Genomic DNA, 20,869 nt, shown 5'->3' with positions numbered 1-20,869 from the left:
TTATCCATAGAGTAAAAATGCACGAAGTCCGCGCAAGTCGACGTCGCCATGTTGTTCATTCCTCGCCTGTCTTATGAAGCGAGATTGGTTATGCTGACGAGGCATTGACGCAGAGTACAACGTCCAACTGGCCGATATCTACCACGGAGCACCTGGAGCTCAACTGAGACTCTTTTCCTGGCATCACTCGGCTCCCATAGAGCAACCATTCACACATTAACAAGTAACACTTTAGTGGTAGCAATGTGCCAGGTTAACCTCCTAGACTAATCCAAAGGGTTGATTTTATGGTTGTGCATGGCGTCCAAAGCAGGTTTTGTAACTCGACACCCAGCCAACGCAGTTGTAGAGCAAGCAACCGGAACACCTCGTACGAAGCAACACTGAAACACTCTGTCCGGGACTCACTAAGTTTAATAGCTCGCCAGTTAACGCTTGCACGATGCAAACAAGCATTGCCCTGCGAGCAAGTGCCAGGCAGTCCGTAGCAACAGCGTATCACTAAGCGCCTCAATGGTCGGAGAGAGGGCATCCTCGCTATTATAGTGTCGCCGTCACTCCAATGCTTGTTCCGAGGGTATCATGCAAGCCATCAAAGGCAACGTTGAAGTTGTCTCTTGGCAGCCTGCACGCGAAGGCGATCGCGGACAGGCACCTTGCGTTCCCCGGGGCAATGCCTGCTTGCAACGCTCGGCCAGCCGTGGATTTGCGGAAGCCGTCCAGCGCCGCAGGTTTTGAATGCGTTGTTATGGCGCAGATGCGTGTCTAATGCAATGGCCATTTTCGCGCCCCAAATGGGCACTGCAAATTGCAGTCTGCAATCGCACGAAAAAAAATCGTCGGCCACACAGCCAGCCCCACTGCGTTTTGGCAGTCGGTGGTGCATGCACGCTGGTGCGGCGTCGTCTCCGTGAGGAAGTGTAATGCTGGAGAACTGCATGGAATGACAGCGCCGACTTAGCCAAATTATGAGCAACGGCGGCGTCACCACAGCGAGTAACCTGTAATTGGCATCATGCGAGAATCATGCCACGTATAATACATCTACAGCAAAGTCGTAGTTTGGCATTTGCCTACCTCCCAATGGCAGAGCACGCTTACAGGACGGCAGCCAAGCAGCAGCTGGGCGCTGACAAGTTGATTTTTCCAAGGCGCGTGCTGAGTGCAGCAGCTCAGTTGCCCCTACCTTCATATCGCATGCCGTGATCCTCGACTGGAAGACATGTAGCTATCCATGTAGCTACAGCAACACCTTGGACTCCGCGTTGGTCGGCTACGGCATCGCCAAGCCAAGTTGTAGCGTTTTTTTGGGGGCTCTAAAATGGGTAGTTTCTGCTGAAATGGGTCGTCCGATTGCGGCAAGGTTTCGAAGAAAAGCGCGCGTCGTCAAAGACACGATTCGGGTTCCGTCGATCCGCCATTGCCCCAGTTTCCATCTCCATCGGAGGCCCCCTCTGAACCGATGGCGGAGACCCGCAGCATTCGCGGATTTTTGCGCAAGCACCGCAAACACCGCGACGAGCTCAGCGAGCCTCGAGCCAGCGCCAGCGCCACCAGCAGCTGCGCGTCCTACAGCGGTGACGTGGCCATGGAGGGGCCGCTCAAGAAGCGCGTGGCCAAGATGCCCGTGATGCACGACCGCTACTGCGTGTCCACGTGGGAGCTGGACGCCGCCGAGCGCAAGTGCGCCATGTTGCGCAGCTACAAGAGCCGCAAGGCGTACGACGCGCACCCGGAGCGGCCGTCGAGCGTGCACGAGCTCAAGTGCCTGAGCGACTGGGACGGCAAGACGGGCTTCCACCGCTACCAGCACGCGTTCACGATGGAGACGCGCGACCAGAAGCTCTTCCAGTGCGTGGCCCCGTCCGCGGCCGACAAGGACAAGTGGCTGGAGCTGCTGGCCGTCCAGTCGGCCTTCCGCAGCGGCCGAGACATGCGCCTCAACAGCGTTGGCAGCCTCGTGCCGCTGCGGCGCACGCAGAGCGTCGAGTCGGCGGCGGAAACGGCCGCGGCTGTGCGCAAGACGAGCGCGGACTCGGACGGCCTGTTCCGCACGAATTCGGGCGCGTCGAGCAACTCGCAGGAGCTGCCGGACGGAGACAAGAATGAGCCCGCGGACTGGGGACTCTACGGGGGCGAGAACAAGGCCACGTACGAGCTGCAGGATGACGCGCGCCCCGTGCTGCTGGATTCGGAGCTGCTGGACGCTAAGACGCTGGCCACTGACGCGTATCTGTTTGAGGAGGGGCGCGCTAGTCGCTTCGGCACCGTCGTCGTTCAGCCCGCGGCGGCCAGCGACGAGGACGATGACGCGGATTTTGTGGACGAGCAGTTCGCGGCACGCGAGGCGCAGAAGCAGCAGCAGCAGAGCATGCGCCGCCGCGCGCAGAAGCTCGAGTCCAATCGCGACCTGTACGCGGAGATGGCGGCGGCGAGGCTCGCCGGGATGCGCAAGGACGCGCGCCACCCGCGCAAGAGTCTTACCCATAGCCGCCCGTCGGACGAAAGCGACTCGGAGGAAGAGCAGGACGAAGATGAGTTGATGGTTGAAGGTGAGACCAAGGAGAGCGTCGTGGAGCTGGAGGACGCGACCCAGCGCCACAGTAGCAGTCACCGCAGCTCCAAGAGCCGCAGGAAAAGCTTCGTGAGCAGTAGTGAGAACGCCAACAGCGTGAAGGACGGATATATTAGCGGCGACGACGAAGAGGAGGAGGAGGTTGTTGTTGCTCCGGTGGAAGTGGCGGAAGCTGAGTTGGACGAGGAGGAAGAGCTACGTCAACTGAAGAAGCAGCACCGCGCAGAGCGACGCGCCAAGAAGCGCTTGATGAAGGAGAGGGAGGAGGAGGATCTCGCGGCACTTCAGGCTGCAGAGCTCGCTCGGGCCCACCGGGAGGAGCAACGTGCTCGGGAAGAGGCCAAGGTGCGCGAGGAGCAGGAGAAGCGCGACAAGAAGGAGCGCCGCGAGATGAAGGAGAAGCTGAAACGTGAGAAAGCCAAGCAGCGCCAGGCGGAGGCCGAGCTCCGGAAACTGGTCGAGTTGAAGCAGGCCGAGGAGGAGCGTCGCGAGCGTGAACGCAAGGAAAAGAAGGACAAAAAGGAGAGGAAGAAGGCCAAGAAGAAAGAAAAGTACACGTCACCTGCTGAGCGCATCCAGAAGAAGGAGGAGCGCGCCGCCGAGCGTGCTGCCGAGTCGGCTGCCGCTGCTGTTGCCGAACCTGTGGTTTCGAACGCACTTGTTGTCGTGGAAAAGACGGCAGAGCCGGAACCAGCTCCGCAGCCGAGTGCGGCTCTGGAGGCCGCTCCGACGCCTGCCCCCACGTCGTCTTCTTCGTTCGCCCAAACCGAAGTTACCCCGACAGTGCAGGTTTCAGCTCCCGTTTCTGTTCCTGTTCCACCGGTCGCTGCTCCTGCTCCTGCTGGCGCTCCTGTTGGCGTTCCTGCTGCAGCCCCCGCACAGACAATGCCTATGCCGATGTACCAGGTGGCCCCGCCTCCGTTCGTGCCAATGTATCCGCCTGGGCCGCAGGGTATGCCCGCCTACGGTCTCGCGGCGACATTCGGTGCTTACCCTCCACAGTTGTACCCGACTCCCTACGGCTACGGAGCACCCGTGGGGCCACAGCCAACCTACATGCGCCCTAACATGGGGTTCATGGCCGGCCTGAGCGCTATGGGCTCCTTCGGCAAGACTACTGGGCCTGAGCCGGCACCGTCGAGTCAGGACTACGCTGAGCCCATGATCGGCCCGCAGCTCCCGACCGCGGAAGACCGCGCTGCAGCCTCTTCAGCAGGCGCTAGCGCAGCTCCGCCACCGCCCCTGTCAGCGGACAAGACGAGCGCAAAATTGACGAACTTGCCGGAGCTTCCAGATGTGGTCGAGTTTTAGGACGTGAGGCTTTGGATTAACTTAATTTTTTTTGGCAACGAAAGGTGCGTTACTGTTCATGCAGGAAAAGCTGGTCGTTTCGTGACGGATTGGAGGCGATGGAGTCGCGTAGGCCCCTCCCTATAAATACTGGCCGGGCTGATGGCAAAGAGAATAACGTGCGTCGAACGCGGCCTGCGTATTTCCCCAATCATGCGCGTGGTGCCGGCTTCGGCCATGTCGGTGGCATCCAGTCGCAGTCGCCGGCGCTCGTCGGTATCGCGGCCGCCCAGCCGGATGACGATGCTGCTGGGCCAACGCCGCCGAGCAGGCTCGTCGGGACTTCAGGCATCAGAGAATCGCAACGCGTTCGACCCGAGCTCCCGATTCATCCGAATATGCCAGCAGCTCCGACTCGCAGCGATCCTGTTCGAGCTCGCAACAATCCCGTTCCTGGCGGCATTTCATCCCGAGGCCACACGACCCCAACTCATCGGCGTCTACGCGTGTGAACTTCTATTCTGTGCAGACATCTACGTGCAGCTCAACACAGGGTACTACGAGAACGGCAACGTGCTTCGAGACGCACGGAAGGCTCGACGAAAGTATCTGTCGTCTACAGCGTTCGTAGCGGACGTGGCAGCGCTGCTCCCGATTTCGCTTGTGCTGCCAGCCAGTGCGACTGGAAGCAGATCAATCGCGTTGTTGGAAATGCACAAACTCGTGCGTATGTGGCGCTTACCAGCGCTTACTGCGAACCTTGACGATCTCTACGCACGCCATTTCGCGTCGCTCAAGCTGACCAAGGTTCTCGGGTTCACGGTGCTGCTGACCCACTTTGTGGCGTGTGGGCGGTTCAGCTTCGGCTATAGCCATCCAGCACCAGGAGAAGAACCGAACCACTGGTTGCCCCATGCGCCGCACGAAGGGCATCATACCTCACGGCGGCAATACCTCATGTCGCTCTTCTGGGCGTTTGGGCTACTTACAGGCGCCTTTGAGGGAGAACTCCCTCATCACAACGCCGAGTTCGCGTTCACAATCGTTGTGGGGCTTTGCGGCTTTACGCTGTTCACGGCACTGTGTGCGACGTTCTTCCTGCTTTCCAAGTGTGAAGATGGCGACGCTGAGCTAGCCGAGGCGCGTGTGCACCAGTTCCAGCATATCTTGGCCTTTCACCGAGTGCCAGCGCAATTGCAGTCACAGGCCGTCGAATATCTTCAGCGATATCACACACAAGCCGAGGCCAACGATCGAGAAGCTGCGCGGAGACTTTGTCCTTCGATCTCAGTTGATATTCAGGTCGAGCTTCTCGAAGCCACTGTTGCGCTGGTGCCAGTGTTTGTCGGTTGTGATGGTCTTTTCATTCGAGCTGTGACTCGGTTACTCGAGTTAGTTGCGCTACCAGCGCGTGTAGCCCTCTTTCGCGCTGGTGACCATGGAGACGCTATGTACATCGTTCACACGGGAGTGCTGCACACGGTTGTGGGCGGCGTTAAAGTCCGTGAGCTGCGCAAAGGGAACTTTGTAGGCGAGGTCGCTGTTTTTGCTCGCCAGCCACGTACCGCCACTGTTATCACTGCGACCTATTGCACGTTGTATCGGCTTTCACGTGCACACGCAGATAAACTTCTTGAGGGGTATCCTCAATATGCCCAAGTCATTAACCGTACCGTTGCAGAGATGCTCCAGAAGAGCAGTGTTGCTGCTGCAGAAACTGCACCGCTCGTCAGTATCGAAACTTCTGGTGATGCTGATACAACCGAGCCGAAGAACAATTTGACGCTGTCGTTTGTTCAGCTTGTTCGGATGAAACAGCTTTTACGTGCTCGTGCTCTGGCGGTGAAATCTACTAACCAGCAACTGCCCGATGTTGACTCGAAATCAGCAAGTGGAGATAGCTCGAAGAAGAATGAGACCTGGTCGTCTACAGCAACTGAGTCTTCCTCACCTCAAGACGTGAAGAGAGTTAGCCTCCAGCCGGTTCATCTTCCACCTTCAGACCACAACAAAGCTCGCATCATGCCTGAAGGCTCTGCAGTCCCTAGACACTCCTTACCAATACTCCCACACCCCAAAACTCTACACAGCGATAGCTTTCGCAGTGACAGCCAAGTACCTCGGAAGCAGTCAAAGAAAAACAGCTTCGGCAAGATATTCCCGATTCTGCCGCAGACAACTTCTTCTGGTTTGATCCAGCAAACTCCAAGAGACCAGGCACCAGGAGCGCCACGACGCAACAGCCAGCGCACATCATTTCTTGCAAGCGGAATGAACAGATTGACAATGCTTCGCGAGAATTTTTTCCACGACAACGCAGTTAAGCCAGCGGATGCTATCCAGGGGTTTTACGATCAATTTCCTCACCTCTCTGCTACTGTGTCAGCGCCGCATGAGTATTGGTGGCATCATCTTCTTATGAAACGTGGATTGGACGCTGAGTCCACTGAACGAATGATATGGATCGCTGTTTTCACAGTCGTGACCTGCTACAATTGGGTAATTATTCCGTTGCTGCTCTCGTTCTCAGTGCTGGAGAGACACTGGCCTAGCTGGTACATTATCATGTTACATGTTTTGGCGGATATTGTACTTTGGGCGGACATCTACGGCAACTTTCACCTGTCTTTCACAGTGAACTCAGAAAAAATTCTAGAACCAGCAAGATCAGCAAGGCGCTACGCTTCAAGTTGGAGATTTGTTCTCGACCTTTGTTGCGCGTGGCCTTACTGGGTATTCATGCCACTTAAATTCACGCACCCTGCGTTGCGATTACCCCGCTTACTTTGCGGATATCGAATACATGGGCTTGTTGGCGAGGTCGAGGCATTCTTTCGTATGAGCAGCAAACATAAATTGATGCTGCTTGCAGTCTTATTTTTAATGCTGTATCATGTCGTGGCGTGCTTATACTTTAGCACCACCATTTTGGAGGGATTTAGTACCGGGGAAAACCAATGGCTTCCATCTGAAGATGTGAGCCTAGAGCGCTTGAATTCGACGCACTTCGAGACCACGTCAGGAGAAATCCTTGGTGTGGACAGTGCGAAAGCTCAAGAAATTTGCGGCGAGCAGTATTTCCGATCACTGTACTATGCTGCCAACGTGCTGGCTGCGGTTGGTCGCATGGTCGAACCTGCCAGCGATACCGAGTACGGTGCAGCATTGATATTCATGTTGAGCGGGTTTTTCATTACCGCTATCGTCGTCGATCACGTGCAAAAAGGCTTTACTGCGTCTGCTCTCGAGCAAAAAGAGTTTTTTGCGGCACGAGCCCGTATGCAGCGCTTCCTAAAGCGACAGAATGCGCCACTCTCCATCCACCTGCGCGTGAACTCTTTCCTGGACTTCTGGTGGTCTGCTCACCGTGGCGCTATAATTGATGAACTGCTGGATGATCTACCCGCTGCCATCAAGCGGGACGTTGTTCGCAGCATTTGTACCCCCGCGATGGACTCGCTGGAAATGCTTTGTTCTAACCCAACACTTCGGAACCTTGATAGTATTGGAGCAACACCGTCAGGTCCGACCGTACTGGAGCAGATAGAGGACATTTTCTTAGATAACCTAAAGTTTGTTTTGTACGGACAGGGTGAGATCATTTATCGCCGCGGTGACTACGCTGCTGGACTTTTTTTTCTGCTGGAGGGCAAGGTGTCCATAATGCTCGACGGCGAAGTGCCTCGGCACGCTCCGCTTGGTGGTTTTTTCGGTTCTGCGGCACTTCAGTCGGCCACAGCGCACGATAGGCGTGAGACCAGGCGACGTTCTACCTTAAAAGCATCAGCAAGCATCGGGTACTCCGAGCGAGTTACCGCTGTAAGTGGCTGCATTGTTGTGTACGTTTCGCGAGAACATCTACAAGCGATGCAAACTGTCATACCGACCCTACCAGAGTGTTTAAGAAAGCTAGAACAACGCCTACATGATACCCGTGTGGCTCGGTCGGCGGATTTACGGACATTGCAGGCGCGAGCTGGGATTGGAGCGATTGCAATGAGCAACCCAACGATGCGTCGAGCCCTACGACGAAAACAATTCACCGGACTAATTCAAATGCTTGCAAAAAATGTGGAGTGGTGGCAGCGAGGCACCGCCATTGACCCGGACTGGCCGTTTGTTGGGCTTTGGGAAGCCGGCATGTTGGCAGCGTCAACGCTTCAAGGAACGTTAGTTATGTTCTACATATTCTTTGGAGCAAGCGAAAGCTCTAGTGGCCGCGCTCTGGCTGATACGGTCACGATAATACTGGAGCTTCTTTTTGTCCTGGATGCTTATATGCACTTGCGATTGGGTTTCTACGAATACGGCAACAAAGTCATGGATTTAGTGGTTATTCAGCGGCGCTACCTACGCTCGGTACACTTTGCTATCGACATGGCTGCTCTCGTTCCCCTTTTCATTGTGAACTGGTCGCTGCCAACAAGGCAATTTGAAATTATTAACATCAACAAGATGCTACGATATTTCAAGGCCTCCAGTCAGTTTCGTACGCTCGAGACAAAGTACGTTAAACTCACGACGGAGCTTCGACTTCTCAAGCTCGTATACTATTCCTTTCTTGCCTCGCATATGTTCGGATGCGTGTGGTTTGACTTTGCAGCACACAAATCTGGCGTTCACATTGTTATGAGTGGCCCTGATGATTGGGCGTCATCTTTCGGAGCTACTATGTGGGGACCTTATGAGTCACTAGAGTTCTCCGCACGTGGACTTCAGTACCTGGCATCAATTTTCTGGGCTTACGGCCTTATGTCAAATTCGAGCCAAGGTGAACTACCGAAGACAGTCGGAGAATGTATCTTCAGTGTCGTTACGATGACGACTGGATTCTTCCTCTTTGCCTATGTCGTTGGACATATTTCGGATGTGATCGAGCTTCAAGACTCTGAAAATCGACACTTTGTCGCCAAGCTGGGCTCATTGCGCCAGCTCCTGCGTCACTTTGACTTGCCCCCAAGCGTTGAGGATAAGTTCAAAAACTACTTCTTCTTCAAACGCTTTCATTCGATCACGCAGGAGCATGCGCTCGAGCGCGTGCTGCCACCGTCCTTGGTTGTGGATATGCGGATGTTTCAGCTGCAGTCGATGATCGTAAAGGTGGCATTTCTCGTTGGTATGGAGGATTCCGTCACGCGCATGCTAGTGTCTCTTTTCACGCAAGTACTTTTCGTCAAGGACGAATTCATATGCCACTTCGGTGAGGAAGGTAGCGAAATGTTTTTCATTTACACCGGTGTGCTCGACATTTACATTCCGTTCCTAGCGCCTGCAACATCTGGAGCCGGTAATTCAAAGGTTAGCTCGCCAGTCGTTTTTCCGACCGCAACTTCCGGTACACGTGTGAGTTTAACCGGGCTGCATAAAGTGAATGAGATCACGGCTGGTAGCTACTTCGGCGAGGCTGCACTGTTCACCAACACGCCACGCAATGCGTACGTAAAAGCCAACACGTCGTGCATTTTGTACAAGCTATCTAGGCATTCCCTTGAATTGGTGTTTGTTCGCTATCCTGAGTGGCAGCAAAAAGTTCTGCGCATTGTCAAGATTCAGCAGCAACAGCAGCGGTTGCAGCGCCTTGCCTATGAAGCACAATCTCCTGAAACAGGGGTTTTAACTCGCCGCCGTGGGCTTAAACGTACTGCATCTCGTATGGACCTTGTCAATGCGCGAGCGGAAAACATCGAGCAGGTACTCCTCAGTCATCGTAAGGGGGCAAACCCACCTGATGATGCACCCCGTCGGTTTTGGTCTTGGGTGACTCAGCGCTGGCGAAAGCTCAGCTCGGCAGCTTTAGTTGCACGCTGGGTGGTTCCAGCGGTTCGCTCCTTAAAAGCTGTAGCAACACAACTTGCACACGGAGCAGAGATTCAAAGTCCGTTTTACCTTCAGTGGATGCGGCTGGTGTCGATTTGCACCGTCTTCGTGGCAGTCATGGTGCCTTACCGTCTTACGTACGATTCGTTGGACCGATGGAACGTGGTTCCCGTATGGTTAAGGACGGCCGAGGTGCTGTGCGAAGTTGTATTTTGGGTCGATATTTGGTTCCAGTTCCACATGCGGACAAACCAAGCTGCGATGGAACTATACGAGCAAGACCAGCTTGTGGGCTACAAACGCGAGAGACTCGCTATCGATCTCGCTGCTACCTTCCCGTTGGATCATTTTGCGATAAGCTTTGTGACTGGACTGCAGCGTGCATCGTTGTACAAGTGGTTGCGGCTGAACCGCTGCTTAAAAGTTGCTAATCTCGTGTACTACCGGAATGAAATCACACGCCGAAGTGTAGCCTATGAGGTGAATCGCGCGCAAACGCTGTGGTTGTTGTATCTGTTGGCAATGTTTTGGACGTCGTGTGCCTACTTTGCTGTGTCGATCTACGATGGGTTTGGCACTGAATGGCAGAACTGGTTGCCCTCGACCGCGCTTGATGCTGACGACCCGTCCTCAGAGCTGTTAATGCTGAGGCTTTTCCGAGGGTTGTCTTTTGCTGTCACAGCATTTGTGAAGAAGAGCAGAACATTCGTGCCTGCGTCACAGCTTAACTTTGCCTTCGCCATTGTCATGTCATTTATTGGTCAGCTTGTCATGGCTCTCATGATCGCCGAAATGGCCAACGTGTTCCTGCTGTATATCGACAATGAGGTGCAGTTTCGGAAGAACCACTTGATTGTCGAACGCTTCCTTACGCGTTGGAAAGTAAGCCAAGCGCTTAAACGACGAGCAGATAACTTTCTCACGTCTTGGTGGTCCTCTCATGGTGGCGTTGACTACCAGCTAATTTTTGAAGACCTTCCTGCTAGTGTCCGGACCGAGGGTATCCTAGCAATTACAAAACAACCGCTGAGCTTGTTCGTACATCGCGTATTCAAACCGCTCCTTCACGATACACTGCAAGAATCGGTTGACTTTGAGGGCGAAGGTAACGAGGCAGGAGCCGAAGAAGGTGAGAAACCTGAACCAACCGACTTCGGCGCTAAGTTCCAGCTCGGAAACCTTACGTACGCGATCGCGAAGTGCCTGCGCTTTGAAGGATACCCACGAGGCGAGAATGTCATTGTGGAAGGCAGCGTTTGCAAGGCTATGTATTTCGTTGTTCGGGGCTACCTTCTGACGAAGAGCGTGTCGAATTCAGAGATGTATCCCGCCAGCCGCTTCCGTGGTGGTGATTATTTTGGAGAAAGTGGTCTGCTTGGCCATTCTGTGAGTCTCACGACCGTCACCACGATTCGCGCCTGCGATCTCTTTGTATTGAACTCTGATCACCTACTTCATGTACTTCGATCACACCCATACTTCAGTCTGGTACTAGCCACTGCACAGCTTGCTGTGCGCCAAAAGAAGCCGACATCGGAGTTTGTGACTGATTGGTTTGGTAGCAGTGATGATAATGAGGAAGATGCCGACAGCAATGATAGCAGCACGGATAACAGCGGCAGCGATGAAGATGATGAGGGCTCTGACATGGCACCAATGTCAAGTAAAACAGAAAGCGACGACGTCAAGTTGAGACGCGGAAGTGAACAGTTGAAGCGAGCACTCCACGGAGCTTCACAGGAAACGATGGATTTGTGGAAAGATTCGTTTGCACTCTTCCTGGAAGTGCTGGTCCCGAAGGGGAGTATGGAGAGGTTTCCATAGCTCTCACTAATACAACGACCAACAAATAGAGCTAGAAATAACGTGTGCTCCCAACGTGTACTTCATTGACAACTACAAGACACCCACCGTGGAGGTCGGTAGTGTCACGGTCTGTTTAGTGCGTCATACTTCGAAGTACAAAAGTGTAAGATCTCTAATGTTAATAAATAGTCGTTATTTGTCTTACTTCGCTTTAGTCGTCAAGCTCCATCATACCTTCAAGACGCATGAGGATCTTGGTGAGGTTGTTGAGCTTCGCCTCGAGCCGTTGTTCTGTCTCATGAAGTCGTTCCTGAAAGCTCTCCTGCATGTCGAGCAGTCGAAGCATCAGTTCGTTGTCTTCCATCACGTATGGAGAGCCGTTGGAAACTGCTTCCTGGTCCAGAGGAGAAGCACTGCTCATCATTGTTGCATCGACACTGGGCCCGATTTGAGGTGAGGCATCGGCAGCAGGCGCAGGATCGGATGCATTAGTACCAACCGAAGTCGGCGCCGGTCGTGATGGTGCTGACACGCTTGATCGGCGGTGTCCAAAGCTATCGATACGAGCGGCCTTGTTTTGCAAAAGCATTGCCGTTGTTGATGGAGCAATGGTAATGGCACCTGACCGATGCCTCGAAGTTGAGGAAGTTCGGTGTTGATGGAGTCCACCGCTAGGCACCACTATCTGGTTCATAAAGGCGCGATTTTGCAGAACCTCGAGATCATTGCGAAACTTGGCCAGTTCCTCGTCTTCTAACATACCGCTGTTGTCCGTGTCGTAGACGTTGATGACGTCGTCGATATCAAGATGTATCCCTTCAGTCACAGCGTGGAATCGCTCCAGGATAGCTTCGATCTCGTTGCGGCAGAGCATACGTTTTCCTTTAAGGAAGTCTACGTTGCTTTTCATAGTCTCATGCATGACAGATTTCATGACTTTCTGAAAATTGGTTCCGATGACGGTGATAGGTAGTGCGAGCACGAGCATACCTGTCAGGATAGTGCAGCATCCTACGGCTTTACCAATCCACGTGACTGGTGTCATATCGCCATAACCCACTGTGGACATGGTCACGATGCACCACCAAAAGGATGTCGCGATACCTTGGTAGGGGTTCGGATCCACGCACACGCAGGCATCACTTGCCAACACTGAGGCTACCGCAGCCGCTGCAGATACGGAGTACTTCACTTCGGTGGAATTGACATCCCCCGAGGAATCGAGATCACAGTTTCCCATCCATCCGTCGGCACGACAACCGTCGGGTGTAAACTCGGCGAAGTAGATGGCTGAGGAGAAAATAATCATGGCGATAGACATGAGAAATACCAGCATTGTCAGTGGTTTGATGCTGATCGAGATTGCGCGAGTGAAGACTTGAATAGCCGAGGAGTAACGCGACATCTTTAGGACGCGAGCGACGCGAGTGAGTCGCACTATTCGGATGGCGCCAAATGATCCAGCATTGTCCACAGCTAACAGCGATTCCATGTAGAACGGGAAAACTGCAGCAAAGTCTACCCAGTTTGAGTAGTCTGACAAGCAGAGATAAAATAATAATAATATGATGCTGTCAGTCAGCACTCATTCGTAGGCATAACGTTAGCAGTAATTTACAACGTACCACGAAGGAAGGTTATCTTGCTTGGGCACACGAGTAAACGAGCAATAAGCTCAAACGAGAAGACACCAGCGCATATCGCTTCAATATGAGTGAGCACAGTCATATACGGGTCAAAAGTTGCCTCAGTTTCTGCAACGAAGACGAAGGTGGAAATTATGATGAATCCGTAAATCCCCAGCGAGAAGTAGTAAGCCGGTGTGGACGATTGCGGGTCTTCAAAGAACCCCCATGCTTTTTGCATACAGCTCTGAGTCTCGTCCGCGTAATCTGACTGTGACTGGGAATCGGATCGGCCTGTAGCGGAACTTTGTCGCATTTGGGCTCCTTTCGCGTCCATGATAACGTCGGGAATTGGTACTCGTGGGAAGTGCCGAATACTGTCGTCCTTTAGCATAGCTGGGTTTTCCTCAGGTGTCGGCGCGACAGACCCGACAGACCTTCGGCTTCGTTGACTCTGCTGACTTTCCGTACTCTTGTCCGTTTTCGGCCGCGAGAACGACGGAAGGTGGGCTTGGACATGAAAAAATCGCGGGCTGCCGGTATGTAGTGCCGACCGGCGTTTAGCCTCACGCTCGATGACCTTGGAAAGTCTAAGAGCTGTCTCTGATAGCTCCATTTCGATCTGGTAGCACGACAACAGTCCCGAGATCAAGTACCAGTAAGGACGCAGCTGATATTGACCGGGGGCAAGTCCAGTACACACCGCACGCACCAACGCAAGTTTTTGGTCACCCCTTTCACAAGAAAAGGCAAACAATGCAAGCAGTTAGCCCCCTAAAAATATGTCGATGGTTTCAGATCACACCGTCACTAGTATTATTGACCCGAGCTCAGCCCGAAAGTTGCTATGTCTGGCACTCGAGCGGTTGCCGATTGTTGGAAAGCTGGTATATAGCTTTACCACGCCGGCCACCGGACCCTCAGCTGGAAGCAGGCGTCTCCTCCGGCCGTAATACTGTTTCTGCACCTGGTGTCTCCGTTGCATTGCTAGCCGGAGTGGTAACCTGTGCGCGCGCAGCCTTTGCCAACTCGCGTCTGCCATCACGGTCATTGCGAGCAGCTTCCTCCTCTTTCTCCTTTTTCCATTCAAGGTAAGGCTTTGCAACATAGTCAAAGGGCAAAACCTCCATCGTACGCAGCCACTTGGCATACGTGCGCGTGCGTTCCTCGTGTTTCATGATGTGGTCAAAGATGAAATCGCGCTTGAACTTTTCGACTGCGGCAGCAACCACAGGCTCCTTCAAATCAAGTGGTGGGTGGGACGTCTGGATTGACTCAGCCATCTTCATGTTGTACACCTCGAAATGGGCCTGCGCCAAGTACAGCCCCACACTGGGCGCCTTGGGCAAATCCATCTTTGTCAGCTGCATGGCCCGTTCAATAGCGGACGGGTCGGTAACACCCGAGATGATTTCCACAGCAGTGCCGATCATCTTGCGGATGTGGTGCAGCAAGAAACTTTGGCCAACAACACGCAGTCGCACCCATTCCATGCCACTTTGCACGAATGGGGGATCAGCCTCAAACGAAATGATAAAGCGTTTCGCCTGAGGGTTCGAGGGCTCCATCTTGGACGTAAAGTTGTGGAAGTTGTGCGTGCCAACGTACTGCTGCAACGCGGTGTTGAGCTGCTCCAGCGTTTCATCCTTCAGTCGGAACGCCTTGTGCGCTTCCAGCGTCGTGTTGTCAATCATCATATTGTCGTCAAAACCCTCTTCAGATTCATGCAGGTCCGAAGGCCACGAAGCAGTCGCTCCGTTTGCATTTTCTTCCTTCTTCTCCTTTGGCGTAGCATGGGCACGCTTGGCAAAGATGAAGGTCGGAGCGAGGTACTCGTAAGTCCGCTGGTCGCAGGTCATTTTTGCGTTGAAGTTCTTGGTGACCGAGACCATCTGCATCACTCGAATGTCTTCGGGCAGCGCAGCATTCACCTTGTCCACGAAGCCCTCGACGTCGTCGCCCACGTGCAGCTTGGCCGTGAGCAGTTGGCCTGCAGCATGTACGCCCTTGTCCGTCCGAGCCGCGCGACTCCATCCGATCTGCAGCAGCAAAAAATACAAGACACTACTGTAAATATCACAAAAGCTCCCAGCTCCAGCACTAACCAGACGGACCTTCTGCAGAAACCCGTAGTTGGACTCGGCGATGCCCCCAGCCTCGAACAGCGCGCGCTCCAGCTCCGCCTCAATGGTCTTGACGCCCTCATTCATCTGCATGCCGCTGTAGTCCTTGCCGCAGAAGGCCACCCACAGGCCGTAGCGGCGCTTGGTCGGCTTCGCTGCAGTCTCCGCAGTCTTCGCAGTCTCCGCAGTCTTCGCAGTCTCCGCAGTTGTCGACAGCTGGCGCTGCGCCGCGTAGGAGCCAGGGTGGACGGCTTCGGAGCGGTCGGCACGGCGGTCGGGACGCGGCTCCGTGTCCTGCTGCTCGCCGTCGTCCTCGCGCCGCGCCTGCTTCGTCTTGCGGCGCGCGGCCCAGTGGGTCTTCTTGCGCTTCCCAACCATGCTGCTCTTGCTCTAATGACTGGAGCCAAGTGCTAAGGTGATAGGCACCCTTTAAATGGTGTACCGTACACTAATCTCATCATGCGGTCTGCGTCGCCCATTATCCAATACGAGATGGTGTCGCTGCGAAGTCTCCAGATGCTGCGGCGCGCGGGGCAGCTAGCTGTGCGCGCGTCCGGACGCTTGGCGCCGCTGCAGACGCTGACGCAGATGCGTTCCTTCTCGCAGGCGCAGCACCCGACAGACCCCAAGGAAATCCTGCGGCCCGAGGTGCCCGTGGACGTCAAGCCGCAGCAGTCGCTGGAGCGGGAGCTGCCGGGTCTGCCCCAGCTCAAGCCCGCGAGCCAGCTCAAGCCCCCGCAGACGGAGATCTCGGTGCTGCCCTCAGGTCTGCGCGTCATCTCGCAGGAGACGTACGGCCAGGCCGCCACACTTGGCATATTCATCGACGCCGGCAGCCGCTTCGAGGACGACGAGGGCGTGGGCGTGAGCCACCTGCTGGAGCACCTCGGCTTTAAGAGCACCACGTCGCGCCCGCACGCGCAGCTAGTGCACGAGATCGAGGACATTGGCGCCCTCACCACGTCCTCGTGCGGCCGCGAGCAGATCATCTACACGATCGACCTGCTGCGTGACAACGTGGACAAGGGGCTGGAGCTGCTGGCGGACGCGATCCTTAATGTGGACCTCGTGCCCGAGGAGATGGAGGGCATCAAGGCCATCATGCGCATCCAGAGCGAGGACCTCATGGAGAACCCGCCGGCCATGCTGCAGGAGTTCATCCACGCGGCGGCCTACGGAGCTGACGCGCCGCTGGGACGCCCGTTGCAGTGCCCGCTGGACAAGATCGATGCGCTAACAGTGGAGAAGGTCAAGAAATTTCGCGCCGAGCACTTTGTCGCCCAGAAGATGGTGTTGGCTGGCTCTGGAGTCGACCACGCTCGTCTGGTCAAGCTCGCTGAGAAGTTCTTCTCGGACGTGCCTGTGGCTCCGGCTAACACGCCCATGGCGACACCATCGAGCCCCGAGACACTGGAGCCTGTGATCTACACGGGAGGGCTGTACCCTCTCCCGAACCCAGAGTCCGAGTTCTCGTACGCGGCATTGGCGTTCCCCACTGGTGGCTGGCATCACGAGGATTTGGTACCCATTTGCGTGCTGCACACGCTGTTGGGTGGTGGTGACAGCTTCTCTGCGGGTGGACCCGGCAAGGGCATGTACTCGCGACTATACACGAGCGTGCTTAACCGCTTCTACTGGGTCGAGTCTGCCTTCGCGTTCTCATCGATCCACGCGGACGTGGGTCTGCTGGGTATCTATGGTGCCTGCATCCCGTCACACACTAGCAACCTCGTGGCACTGCTGTGCAACCAGATGCTCAGTGTCGCTAACCGGCCCGTGGACGCCATCGAGCTTGCACGCGCCAAGAACCAGCTCAAGTCGTCTGTGCTCATGAACCTCGAGTCCCGCATGATCCTGTACGAAGACATCGGTCGCCAGCTGCTCACGTACGGCGAGCGCGAGACCCCTGAGTCCGTATGCGCCAAGATTGACCAGGTCACAGCGGCGGACATCCAGCGAGTGGTGAAGGAGGCCATGCAGAATCCGCCGAGCCTCGTGTACTCGGGAGACATCCCCAAGTTCCCACAGTACCAGCAGGTCGTTGCCGGTATCAAGGAAGGATTGAGCGAGTAAGTGTATTCCATCCAGCAAGGTAGTCAGGTATCCACCGCTGCACAGCTAGAAAGGGAAACAACAAACAAATAGAAAAAGGCAAAGAGGTATTCGTGTGTGCTTCCAAGTAGGTCCATCGGATATCTACATGTGGTGGCGCTTATGCGCGGCTTCCTCCTGCAGTAAGCGAAAGCCCCGAAGATATTGCTGGCACTGCGCGGCAGTGTCTGCCTGAAGGTCCAGAGTGCGGCACGGGTGCACGAACACAAGCGAAAGGCAGCGTGTTGGTGCATCAGGTCGCTGACGGGCAAAGGTCTCAGTGGTTGCACCCGGTAGCACCTCAACCAAGTCGCACGTGTCTGCTTTGGCGTCAGCCTTGGGCTGCATTAGCGAGCCGTGGGTGACTGACGTCGCAGGCGAGCGCCATGACAACCAGTGGCATTGTGCATCTGAATACACGACGCGCTGGTGAGGCACTCCTCGGGCTCCGAACTTGGTCACCACAATACCGCTCTCAAGTTGTCGCTTGAATTGAGCCAGAAACTCGTGCTCCTTGGCCTGTGCTGCAGCGCGAGATTTGCTGGCGCTTTCGAGCTCATCGATCGTTGCTTGCAGGTGAGTCTTCTCCGTGCGTTCGTTCTCACAGCGCTGTTCGAGCTCACGTATTTGGCGCTTCAGATCGGTTTGCGTGGTTTGAGCGTCTTGCTCCACCTTCTTTCGGACAACCTCGAGTTCAGCACTGAATTCGCTGCGCATGACGCGCTCACGAGTTTGCGCCTCTCGCAGGTTCTCGTGGAGCGAAGCTAGCAACTGCTTGCTCGTCGAGTTTACCAATTCCAACGCGTGCACTTGCTCTTGGAGCTGCTGTAGCTGCTGCTCGTGGCACGAGAACTCTGCCAGCAGCTCATCGCGATTCTGGTTCAAGTCGAAGTTACCGTCTTTCAATCGATCATGAAGCGGCACGGTTGTCGCTGCTGAATTTGGCTGATCTGGTGGCGGCAACGTTGGTGACTGCTGAACTGACTGAACTGGCTGAACTGCTACGGGAATTTCAGCGGTAACAGGAGGATCCTCCTCTTCTACTGTAGTGCGGGAGTTGGCGACCTCAAGAGCAGCCTGAAGCTCTCGAACCTGGTGTGTCTTGGCCGCATGAGCAGTTCGAAGCGCTGCAAGGACGACCTCCACTGCACGATGAGCTCGCTGAGCGTCGACCAGTCGGTCATGCAGCTCATCGACTTGCTTTTGCGTATCTCGGTGCTCCTCCTGCAGTTCCTGCCACTGAAGCGCCAGCATTTCCTTATCATGCCGAAGCTCGTTCGCTTGCTCGCGACTTTCGTTTGTAGCGACAGTTTGCTCTGCAAGCTGAGCCTGAAGGTCTTCCAGAGTTTTCTCTAGCTCCTCCTGGTGGCGTTGCAGCTGGACTTGCTCAGTTTTGACTGCTTCTAGTTCAGCTAGAGTGCTTGTTGACGCTCGCTTGTGCCTTAGCAGAAGTTTATTGACCGCTACCATGTCATCGCGTTCCCGCTGCACCTTGCGAGTCTCCTGCAGCAGGGTTTCCAGTTGCCGCGCTGCTATTTCCTGCTCTCTTCTCACGTCTTCTTCGCGCACCTGCTGCAAGGCACTCAGCTTCTCCCTCACTGAACAAAGTTGTTGACTCACTTCGAGATACTCTGCCTTCAAGTTGCTCACCACCACGTCGGAGCAACCTGCCTCATTCGTCGTCTCTGGGAGTTGAAGGCAGTCGCTTTTAATCTCGAGACTGCAATGACTATTGTGGCGAGAGCTCAGTTTCCCTGGTCCCATCGATAAGCTGCTCCTACGTCGAGGCTGTTTCGCTAGAGAGAGATTTCCAAGGCTCTTCGATCGCTCCTCGAGGTTACCGGTAGTGTTCACGAGCCCAGAGTTGATATCGGCCAGTGTCAGGGTCAATGCCGGTTTCGCGTCTCGCATCCTAGTGGCAGACAACAGACAAAGCGAGAAACATTACATCCCAATCCTAGCAAAATACGATGGGAAACGCACCCTTACTTACATTTGGAGGACGTCAGCATAGGCTATGTTGGCTACATCATGCTCGTTTACCATACGCACCCGCAACTTGTCCACAATGATCCGCGAATAATCACCTGCGGCACGACAGCGTGCGTTGTAGTCTGCTGCGAGCCCCACAGGGGCCACATCATGAACGACACAAGCATAGCTTTCGGTGGGAACAAGGCTAAACCTGTTGCATTTCGAAGCAGGCTGGAAGCCGAGGCCCACCGGCTTGCTGTCATCGAAGAATACGCTGAATTCCTTCTCCCACCGATTGGGGTCTTCGCTTTGCTTTGCTCGAAAAGCAGCGACCAACAGGTCATCCCACGCTCTCTCCGCACAAGATCGTTGTCCTTCAGTTGAACGGTCGTCCTCTGAATCGTGGTTGCTTGGAGGTGGGGCAGCAGGAGGTTCCTCAACCCACGGAGGGCTGCAGAATTTAAACACCATTGCTGCCTGCGCCCACAGCGCGAACTTCTTCCTGGGTCAGTTGCAAAATGATCGTATGCTCATGCTGAACAACATGTCAAAAACCACCACAACCGCTCGCCATAATTAGCAAGCCGAGTACCTGAGCTGCAAATAAAAACATGTTTTGAGTTAGAGAAAAGGTATACGCACTCCACTTTATGTCTCCGTCTACAGCTTCAATCACAGTTTCCTCAGGATAATGCAGCACTTATTGCTGCGGAGAGCAACCAGGCACACGGCACGTCGCACCCGCTGAGCATGTGGGGGCATGCGCCCGCACAATAGACCTCCAGAGCTTACACGCGCCGCACCTTTTTGTATCATGCGTTGCATTGACTGCCATCGCCGAGCGATGCGCTTTCACTTTATCCACAAAAGTGCGCGTTGAAACACACAGTGGATTTGAACACCCACAGGTATTACACGTCGAAAGATGCTGCAGCCCACGAAGCATCGACTGCATCTGGGCAGCCCCAGGTGTCGTCGCCGTCTTTGCACGAGGCATTTTCTTGCCATCAGAGACTTCTCCTACCGACGTGGGGCTCAGTGGCTCACGGCGTAGCCGCTTGGTCGCTGGTGGTACTGGAACCTGACGCCTGAAAGCTACTGTTGAGCCGCCTGCTGTTGAGTCGGCGATTGGAGTTTGGCTTACAGTAAAAGGCGGAGGGAAGAACGACACACGGGGCGACGCGAACGCGACGCGAGACGAGCTGACAGGCGGCAACGGGGGCGAGTCACCGCTATGGCTGCGCTTGCGCGAGAGTCCATGGGCGGAGGAGACGATCTGCGAGCGCGAGATGGAGTAGGACAGCGGACGCGACAACGACGAAAACGAGAGGGCGGGGAGGGCAGACACAGCGTCTCGATCAGTCCCGCCGTTCGTAGGAAGGCTCTGCGCAGCCACACGAGGGTGAGAAGGATGCAACTTCAATAGAGGAGGCAGACGCACCATTTCAGTTTCAGCTCCATCGGGTACGAGGAGAAGACGCGCCAGCTTCACGACGCGACAGATTACGCGCGTCTACTGACGGAGAGGCAAAGGAAGGCGAACGGAGGAGGAAGGAGGCGAGGAAGAC

The 20,869-nt window shown here is 55.0% G+C and overlaps 6 protein-coding genes across 6 annotated transcripts; 3 read left to right on the top strand and 3 right to left on the bottom strand.

The window, feature by feature from the left end:
• Positions 1 to 1,462: 1,462 nt before the first annotated feature.
• Positions 1,463 to 3,886, top strand: KRP23_13469 (Reticulocyte-binding protein 2-like protein a; the record flags this gene model as incomplete). Its single annotated transcript, XM_067884186.1, has 1 exon — positions 1,463 to 3,886. One exon carries the CDS (start codon positions 1,463 to 1,465, stop codon positions 3,884 to 3,886), a length of 2,424 nt encoding a protein of 807 aa, XP_067738227.1.
• A 192-nt stretch (positions 3,887 to 4,078) lies between these two features.
• Positions 4,079 to 11,506, top strand: KRP23_13468 (Cyclic nucleotide-gated channel rod photoreceptor subunit alpha; the record flags this gene model as incomplete). The annotated part of the gene is made up of 4 exons (XM_067884185.1): positions 4,079 to 5,805; positions 6,784 to 7,684; positions 7,952 to 10,564; positions 10,643 to 11,506. The coding sequence occupies 4 exons, from the start codon at positions 4,079 to 4,081 to the stop codon at positions 11,504 to 11,506; spliced, it is 6,105 nt and encodes a 2,034-aa protein (XP_067738226.1).
• Positions 11,507 to 11,699: 193 nt separating this feature from the next.
• KRP23_13467 (Potassium voltage-gated channel subfamily A member 1) lies at positions 11,700 to 13,354 on the bottom strand (the record flags this gene model as incomplete). The annotated part of the gene is made up of 2 exons (XM_067884184.1): positions 11,700 to 13,024; positions 13,114 to 13,354. The coding sequence occupies 2 exons, from the start codon at positions 13,352 to 13,354 to the stop codon at positions 11,700 to 11,702; spliced, it is 1,566 nt and encodes a 521-aa protein (XP_067738225.1).
• Positions 13,355 to 14,033: 679 nt separating this feature from the next.
• On the bottom strand, positions 14,034 to 15,614 carry KRP23_13466 (tRNA pseudouridine synthase A; the record flags this gene model as incomplete). The annotated part of the gene is made up of 2 exons (XM_067884182.1): positions 14,034 to 15,152; positions 15,228 to 15,614. 2 exons carry the CDS (start codon positions 15,612 to 15,614, stop codon positions 14,034 to 14,036), a joined length of 1,506 nt encoding a protein of 501 aa, XP_067738224.1.
• A 114-nt stretch (positions 15,615 to 15,728) lies between these two features.
• On the top strand, positions 15,729 to 17,309 carry KRP23_13465 (putative mitochondrial-processing peptidase subunit alpha-1, mitochondrial; the record flags this gene model as incomplete). The annotated part of the gene is made up of 1 exon (XM_067884181.1): positions 15,729 to 17,309. One exon carries the CDS (start codon positions 15,729 to 15,731, stop codon positions 17,307 to 17,309), a length of 1,581 nt encoding a protein of 526 aa, XP_067738223.1.
• A 123-nt stretch (positions 17,310 to 17,432) lies between these two features.
• KRP23_13464 (uncharacterized protein) lies at positions 17,433 to 20,745 on the bottom strand (the record flags this gene model as incomplete). Its single annotated transcript, XM_067884180.1, has 4 exons — positions 17,433 to 19,239; positions 19,321 to 19,778; positions 20,446 to 20,685; positions 20,743 to 20,745. 4 exons carry the CDS (start codon positions 20,743 to 20,745, stop codon positions 17,433 to 17,435), a joined length of 2,508 nt encoding a protein of 835 aa, XP_067738222.1.
• Positions 20,746 to 20,869: the final 124 nt, after the last annotated feature.

This window comes from Phytophthora ramorum (genome assembly GCF_020800215.1).
Source record: "Phytophthora ramorum isolate Pr-102 chromosome Unknown Phyram_PR-102_s0018, whole genome shotgun sequence".
NCBI lineage: Eukaryota > Oomycota > Peronosporomycetes > Peronosporales > Peronosporaceae > Phytophthora > Phytophthora ramorum.
Note: the sequence above shows the minus strand (reverse complement) of the source record. Positions and strands in the feature narration are given on the sequence as shown.